The 8,516-nt window shown below is 30.6% G+C and overlaps 1 protein-coding gene across 1 annotated transcript; it reads right to left on the minus strand.

The window, feature by feature from the left end:
- Window positions 1–3,020: 3,020 nt before the first annotated feature.
- Window positions 3,021–6,049, minus strand: LOC149264898 (delta-selinene-like synthase, chloroplastic). The gene is made up of 10 exons (XM_089390775.1): window positions 5,844–6,049; window positions 5,504–5,700; window positions 5,285–5,400; window positions 4,954–5,186; window positions 4,721–4,818; window positions 4,538–4,633; window positions 4,197–4,412; window positions 3,959–4,100; window positions 3,582–3,830; window positions 3,021–3,498 (listed from the first exon to the last, which is right to left on the minus strand). The coding sequence occupies exons 1-10, from the start codon at window positions 6,036–6,038 to the stop codon at window positions 3,199–3,201; spliced, it is 1,842 nt and encodes a 613-aa protein (XP_089246901.1). The 5' UTR covers window positions 6,039–6,049; the 3' UTR covers window positions 3,021–3,198.
- Between the last annotated feature and the right edge of the window lie 2,467 nt (window positions 6,050–8,516).

The raw sequence follows: 8,516 nt of genomic DNA on the forward strand, positions 1-8,516 counted from the left end.
TATTATAATGGTTTTTCCATCTAATAAATGGTTTTTTTCATGCTAGAGGTCTTAGGATGGAACACCCTATTGGAGTATGTGCACTTTTTCTCCTTCATTCCCTTCCCCCCCCTGGAATTTGAACCTTAATAATATTTTTCTTTTATTTCTACTTATTCTCTAGTTTGTTCTCACCATTATTCTTCTGCTTAGTCTTCTTGCTCATTTCCATCATTGCAAGAACATGGTGTTTATAGACTTAAGAGACCCCATGTATATGGCCTTAGTCTACTCATGTGTCAAGGAATGAATAAAATCATCCTTATATGGAATCGTCTAATTTTTATAGTATGGAAATAAGAGATAAAGAAAAAATATTCAAGATCTAACTTAGGATGAGTTGTTCCTCTTTGCTATCAACACAACAATATTTTACCTAAGTCCTCAAAGTCTTATACGTAGAGACTAATTCCTATAGGATCTTGAATTTTATCCGATCCAATTAAATATGATCATTCTCTAGCTAATGTCCTCTCAACTGGTCATCCTCACAAAACAATCCCTTCAATTTGGCCCAAAGATCTTGAGAGATGCCATCCTTCTACATGAAATAACAATTCGGGGAAGATAGACAAACATTGTATGCCATAAGATCCATCCATTACTTTAAAGTAATTTGATTTCTTAATAGATGAAATAGTATCAATTTTAGTCCCCATTGTCACCCAATATAGTCCCTTTTTACAAAAAAACAATTGGATTTTTAGCTTTGAGTCATTGTAATTGAGAGAAGGATCAAAGTGAATTGGTATATTCTCTATGTGATTTTCTAAATTGTCAAATATGGAATAAATTTTTTTTATTATTATTATTATTATGCATTGATATAATGAAGGATTTCAAGTCCAAGCACAAGATTTAATTACGAAAACATACTGGACTAGCTACAACAGAACAAGAGAGAATGGAAAATCAAGTTGATGGGAAAATTGGTTAAGAAACTAAAGGGACCAAGTAAAATCACTCATAAAATTGTAGTTGTTATTATTGCAAAACAAGAATAAAATAGATAACTCTCCAAGAGAGAAAACAAACTTGAACTGATGTAGTAACTCTTACATGCAAAGACTACCCATGAAAACTCCAAAAATAAGTCAAAAGGTTAACAAATATGGTTGTTAGGTGAGTGGGTAAGGTAGCTTTTGAAAATTAAAAGGAGAATGCACATTGGTAATTACGGACCTTAGGGATAAGGTAATGTTCAATACTGGAGATGTAATGACTATCTCATAGCCCAATTAGTTCTAGTTGATTTCACAAGTCATTCTAAAGTATCACCCTTTGTTAAAGATAGTCTTACTAGAAATATAAAATACTAACCTTAAGTGATGATCCCAAATAGTAAGGAAATCGCAATAATAAAAGAAAAATTATAAAAATTAATTTAATAATGTCCTAAATAAAATCCTAGATGCAATATATTTAAGCCTTAATAAATTATATCAATTATTAACCTAACAACTCTATATATTTATACCCTATATAGCTGATAATATGAATATTCTTTTTCCTTTTGACTAATTTTTAACCAAATCTCACTACATAATGATTTTCTTCCATTTTACAAACTGAATTACTAAATCATTATAACCAAATCTCACTACATAATGATTTTCTTCCATTTTACAAATTGAATTACTAAATCATTATATTAAAATGAGAGATATGAAGTGGAGTAACCATTCCGAGCCTCATAATGTGAATTTGATATGAAGTGGAGTGGCCATTCCTAACTTCATAATGTGAATTTGTACATTCAATTATGATATTTTATTTATTATATATATAATTTTGAGAAAGTTAATTTAAAATTAAATAATTAAAAAATCAAATAAATTTTATATATATATATATATATATATTAAAATTAATAATAATTTAATAAAATATTATATTAATATATTTAATTTCAAAATTCCTAATGGTAAGTGATTATTAAGTTTATTTAAGTGATATTCATCATAATACACCATATAAAAAAAAGGTGGGAATCAACGATTCCTCAAGCTTACATTCACATGAAGTGTAATTTGATGTCCCTTCATATTATAAATAATATCGGCTGATAATGTTTTGCCAAAGTTTATTTACAAATTATGAATATCAATATAATTATGAATATCTAGTAGAGATAAATATTTTGGTATTTATTATAGATTGGTGTCTTTTGATTATTTCAATTATTTAAATATATGTATTTTGAAATTCATTTACCACTAAACTTATATATGTATTTTGAAATTCATTTACCACTAAATTTATACACATATTTTGAAATTAATGTAGCAATAAATTATGGTGTAGCTTAATTTATAGACTAAATAATTCTTTTTATGACATTTTAAATCAAAATCAAGATTTAAAAAAAAGAAGAGTTTAAGTTGTTTAATTTGAAAAATTTGAGTATCTTTGGAGTTTTTGAGGGTGTTGAAATGGTACATTTAAAAATATATTTAAACAACAAAAAATTCAATTCTTTGTTGAAATTGCATTACCTATAGAAATATAAAATGTTTAATGCCATAAATTATAGAGAAAAGATAGGAAAATTTGATTAAATTAATAAAGTGGAAAACAATGAAAAGTTTATGGAAATTAGTAATGTATAAGTAAGGAAACTATGATAATAGATCTGACACTGGTAGTCTAAAGAGGAGTTGGCCCGAAAGTTATGGAAGAAAATTCCAAGTTATAGTTGTTAAACTTCAAAATTTTAGGTGTCCTAGAAATTTGATGGTGCTGAATCCATTTCCACCATGAAAAAAGCTGCCTCTACAATATTTTTTGAAATTTTTTTTACCCGGATTCCAGCCAGTTTTGATTATCCAGACCACCACTTTTGATTATCCTGGCAATTCCTCCCCTCGTTAACGACTCGATATCAAAGAAAGACAGCATCACGTGATAAATCATTTTTAACCATATAAAAAGGTTTGGCATGACTTTGCCATCAAAATGGACACGATGGACACAATGGGATGGTTTATGATATTAAAAATATATTAGGAACAAGTTTTAAAACGTCCTGTCCAACAAGACACATGGAATATTTTGAGAGACATTTATACTCACATGGAGTATAGCGGTCACACAATATAAGACCATCACATGTAAACCTGTATGCGAAATTAATAAGGCTATGAGCCATGACTATAATATTCAGAGCTGCACTGGCTCTATAAGGACTTTGAGTATTTGGTCTTTTACCTCTTTGTCAGAAATAGATACGAAATCTTTGTGTTTGAAGAGGAAGTGCATGCCTCGTGCAAGATTGAAAGTAAACCTTTTGCAGCACAGCGGCACTGTATTGTCATGCTTTAGAAATTCCCAATTCAGTTGGCTGACAGAAAGATCCAGGATGCCTTTCATATGATTTAAAGCATCTTCACGGGTACATTCGGGATTGTCTCTCACATAACACTCTAAACTTGAAGCCACCTCACCGCGTTCCTTCTCTTGCTGCACATATAATGGAAAATGTTAAAACAACCGCTTATCTCATGTTGTTTAAAATAAAGCTTAATTTTATTAATGTCAAATACCTCAAAATCTGTGATGTCGTCCTTGAGTCGGATCGTCAATTCCAAGGCATTTTGGAGCTTGGATGGATACACTATTTGCTTCAAAATGTCGTCTGGCAGAATTTGACCCATTAACAGAAGCGGAATCAAATTTAACACACACATCCCTGAGCTAGCGAGGCCATTCTTACAGTACTCACTAAACGAGGGCACATATCCAGCCGCCATCCATTCCGCTTCTTGCAAATAAGACTCAAGATATCGCTCCCACTAAAAATGAAGGCAGGCAACCCGTCAGATATTTCATTCACTCAGACAGAATAATAACAACCTGTTAGTAAACAAAAAAAGGAATCAGAAATATGTTTTGAGTAGTATATTATATAAACAGCACATACGCCATTTTTTCGTATGTACGCTGCCATATCCCGTCTTTGATTATTTTCCACTTCAGCAGCCCATTCATTCGCTGTATTGATGAAGAACTCGAATATTTTTTGAATGTGGTCTGGAAGGTGGCCTATTAACGAACTATCCCATCTGGGAAAATTATGCAAGATGTTTGTTAAGGAAAAAAATGTCGGAGAAACGACCAATTTCTACACAATACTCGATATAATTTGAATTTGACATAACCTTTTCATTCCCTCGGTGAAGATTCTGATTTCGTCCAATGTTCCGTGAGTATCATATAGGTCATCGAGAACCGTCATCAGTGTTGAAAGTTTTGTGAAGGCGATTCTGCTGGGACCAAATTCGGGCTCGAATGTGCTCAGAACCGCCCAAAAGTAAAGTTCCACGTGACGTTTCCTATAGAAATTCAGCTTCGGCAGATATGACTCTGCCCACCACCTATTATAAATGTATGCATTGCAGCCGGTCATGTCACTAAATTGACAAGGAATCGATCCCTACATAATGATTAGATAAATAATCTATCCCATCCTAGGTAATGCAAATGCCAAATGCCAGTGCACCTCGAGATCAGTTGCATCTCTTTCTTATGTGTGCATTGCAAAATATTGAAGTCCAATTTCGCCAACTCTAAAATTTTGTGGTTCATATTATTAGACCTGAAAGAATGCATGGCGAACATTAGTAATTCAAGATTCATTTTCCTGTACCCTTTGAAACTGAGATCTTATGGACAGGGTTAGTACTTGAGCCATGAATAGTTTTGTTCATATATTTCGATAAAGTTTCTAGCCTCCCATCTAGGCACACTGCAATGCCATGGAAATTCCAATGCATATTTCACCTGGACAACAGTAACCAAATCAGATATGTACCGACCGATGCTAAGACGGTACAACATACAAAATAAATAAAAAATTTGCAGATGCGAAGAGTTTTCATACAATACGAGAAGTTGAAGAAGGTGTTTGCAACTTACCTCTCTCCTAAGGCTTTCATCGACATCAACTATAGTGTGTCCTGTTAAAACTTGGGTTAGATACTGTGTTGTGAATGTCTTTGCCTCCTCCATCACTTTTTCTCCGGGAAACGAAATGTTTGAAGCTCGGAATAATGACAACATGCTTCTCACTTCTTTATCGGCTCTTCCTTTTTCACCACTGGAATTGCAGAAGAACTCCCCGTTTTCATCTTTGAAATTCTCTAAAACATCTGTTTGTTGAATGCATGATATTCAGTGAGAACTGAAGCATTAAATATTTTTATTTAATTGACAAATGACATCAAGGGCATATTTTAATCTATCTGACCCGAGGAGACGTTGTATCGATGCATTCTGAGTGCCCGAAATCCCAAAGCTATACATTTGAGATCTTTGCCGAGTGAATCTCTTGATCCCGACCCGATGCCCCTTTCGTTCCAACAACTACATGACATCATGAAGAAGTGAGGTTTTAATGATCAATGAATGAAATCTAGAAGTGCATACAATAACCGAGTCCTATAAATGGTAAATCAAATTGCTTAACCTGTAAACGTAATCCAGAGCTGCTTTTATTTCAGTTTGAAAATGTCGATCAATTCCCAGACATTCGATAATATCAACCATCTGAAGACGTTTGATTAAATCATCGGCGCCATCACTGCAGCTATCATTCATGTGACTCAAAAACAGATGTTTGATATCTTCAATAAGTGTTTCAGCTCGTTCACGATATGCAGGTGCCTGATCACGGCGCATTTCAATGCAGTACAATAATGTTATCTTGCAGAGATCGATGAATGATGGATTTTAACATGTGAACTTGTAGTCCTTACACCGATTCATACATTAATTCTAAACGAATATTATGAGATTAGGACAAATACCGCGTATGACGTTGACAGGGAATGTATGGAATCAGCGGTGATGCTTCTCATTATTGGTCTCATAGACTTCTTCGCTATTAACATTCCAGTATTTGAAAGTTGTTGACAGAAAGCCACACGATGATTCTTGGAGCTGATCAAAGATTTGTGGACGCCCCATCTGGAAACCAACGGCGTTACAGAAACAGAAGCCATTAGCAATTAGCTTCCTGTTGTGACTATATAGATTGTCGTTATCATCCCTCGCCTATTTATAGAGCTGCCCGACCTGTGAGAATTTAAATTTCTAAGCAAAATTCCAAAGAAATGGGATCTTTGATTTCCTTGCCATTTTGCATAGTCGACTTCTTGTGTTTATACAAAGATTTTCCCGTCCAATAAATATTTACCATTTTATGCATTGACGACTTCCAGCGAAGGAATCCTATAAAGATTTACCATTTTATGCAATGACGACTTCGAGCTCCATGTTTGCTCATGCTGTACGGTGGTTATCCTCCTCTGTCGTGGGTAATCCCGAAACAATTTTAATACGAATATTCTTACTATTTTTAGCGGGTCCGTGGCTGTTGCATACACATTATCCGCTGTGTTATTACAAGTAATGAATAATCTAAAGCCCACTTCCTGGTACTGGACTTGTACAATTTATAAAGAAAAATTCCAAACAATGGGATCTTCACAATTGTTATAGAAAACTCCAAACAAATGGGATCTTTGATTTCCTTGAGATTTTGCATGCTCGATTTCTACTGTTTGTGTATTGATTCCTCTCTTTCAATAAAAGATTTACCAGCGGAGTTTGTGACAATCTCCAGCGAAGGTGAAATTCCATGTCCGCTATAGAGACATTATGCTCCTCTGCTTTGTTAAGCGAAAATGTTTTTAACATATTTAGGGAATATATATATATATATAAAGTGAACTAATTTATTTCAAAATTAAAATCAGTAAGATGGTTTTTAAATAAAATTTCAATTTTTTCTCTGCTAATTTAATTATATAATTATTTGTTTATAAATTACAACTTGTTGAATTGAGGTTTTTGTGATCCATGAGCAGGTTTAAGTCACATGATATTTCATTTGTCGACGCGTTTCGAACCAATAAGTGTAGTTGATCGTCAAGACAAGTTAGCATTGCATGTTAAATAGTCCCAGCAGAACCTCCAACGGCTACAATCCTAGTAGAACCTCCAACAGCTATAATCCTAGACAAGGCAACTGCTATATACCCCGAAAAATCTCTCTTAAATTACAACTTTTTAGTTAAATGTATAATAAATATATAAAAATGAATTTAGATCCATTATTTTATTATAAGATAATTTAATAAGAATGAGAAAATCAAAATAATCCACAAAAAATGTCCATGAGTGTTAGGTAGTAATTTGTTTAATTTTCAACTCTAATTCCGTTGATATATTGGACATAATGAAAACATAGTCTTCCAAACTTATAAAAAACAAAAAAATTCCACAAAATTAAAAAAATCGAAATAAATATTAAATGAACAAATAATTACCCAATTCAACTAATAAAATAAAAATGAGTTGAGGCATAATTCTTTTTATTTCTTTTAATTCTCATTTATAAATTAATTTATGCATAAATTAAAATTAGATTATTAATAATTTATAAATTTATGTTTTTAAATTATTAACAATTTATAAATTTATGTTTTTAAAGTAATATTATATATTTATTTTTATTATTTTTTTATAATTTTTTTTTTCAAAAAAATATTTATTTTGGTTTTCTTATTCTTGTTGAATTATTTTACACTCAAATAATTTTTATTTTTATTAAATTATTTCATAATGAAATTAATTTTTAATTTTTATGGTTTTATTAATTGAGTTTCATAAAGTATAAATTTGGAATTCTTTAATTTATAAATTTATGTTTTTAAAGTTTTAGTTTTGATTTTATTTTTTATTATTAGCTTTCAATTTTAGTTCCGGGTCTTTTTATAGCTAATTCTTGGTTTATGGATTTTCACATTTTTTATTTTGGATTTTTATTTTCTAAAGTTTTATTTATATATTTTATTATTTATTTTATGTCAGTTGTAATTTAATTGTTGCATTTTTATTGTATTTATTTTTTTTTCTCCTCAAACTATTCAAACTATTTATCTCTGTATTGATAATAAATCATAATAAATGGTTCGAAACAGGTCAACCTTAAAACTCCCCTATAATTTCTAACTAAATAAATATAAATAATTTTTAGCTAAATAAAATATAATTATTTTTTATAGTTTGATTTCACCTAATCTATAAGTACACTAAGAATTTCAAGAATTTATATTTAGTGAATTTATAATATTTAAATGGTACAAGCCAAAGATTTAAATCTACAATTTTAATCATTTCTAAACAATTTTAACAACTATAAATCCACTAATAGTCTCAAGAATTTGAATTTTTGTTTAGATAATTTATAAATATTAAAATTGTATAAGCAAAGATTTAAATTTACAATTTTAATCATTTCTAAACATATATAAAAATGATTGTTTTGTAACTTATTCTTATAAATAATTAATACAAATAATATGAATTTGGAATAACGTAATAGTAAATCATATATAAATTTTTAAAATTAGATATATCTCAATCCGTATAACGTTTATTACTTTATTATTTACAAGATGTGTATAGAATATTAT

The sequence above is a fragment of the Pinus tabuliformis genome, chromosome 6 (assembly GCF_031772625.1).
Source record: "Pinus tabuliformis cultivar Carrire ecotype Pingquan chromosome 6, CPIR1, whole genome shotgun sequence".
Classification (NCBI taxonomy): domain Eukaryota; kingdom Viridiplantae; phylum Streptophyta; class Pinopsida; order Pinales; family Pinaceae; genus Pinus; species Pinus tabuliformis.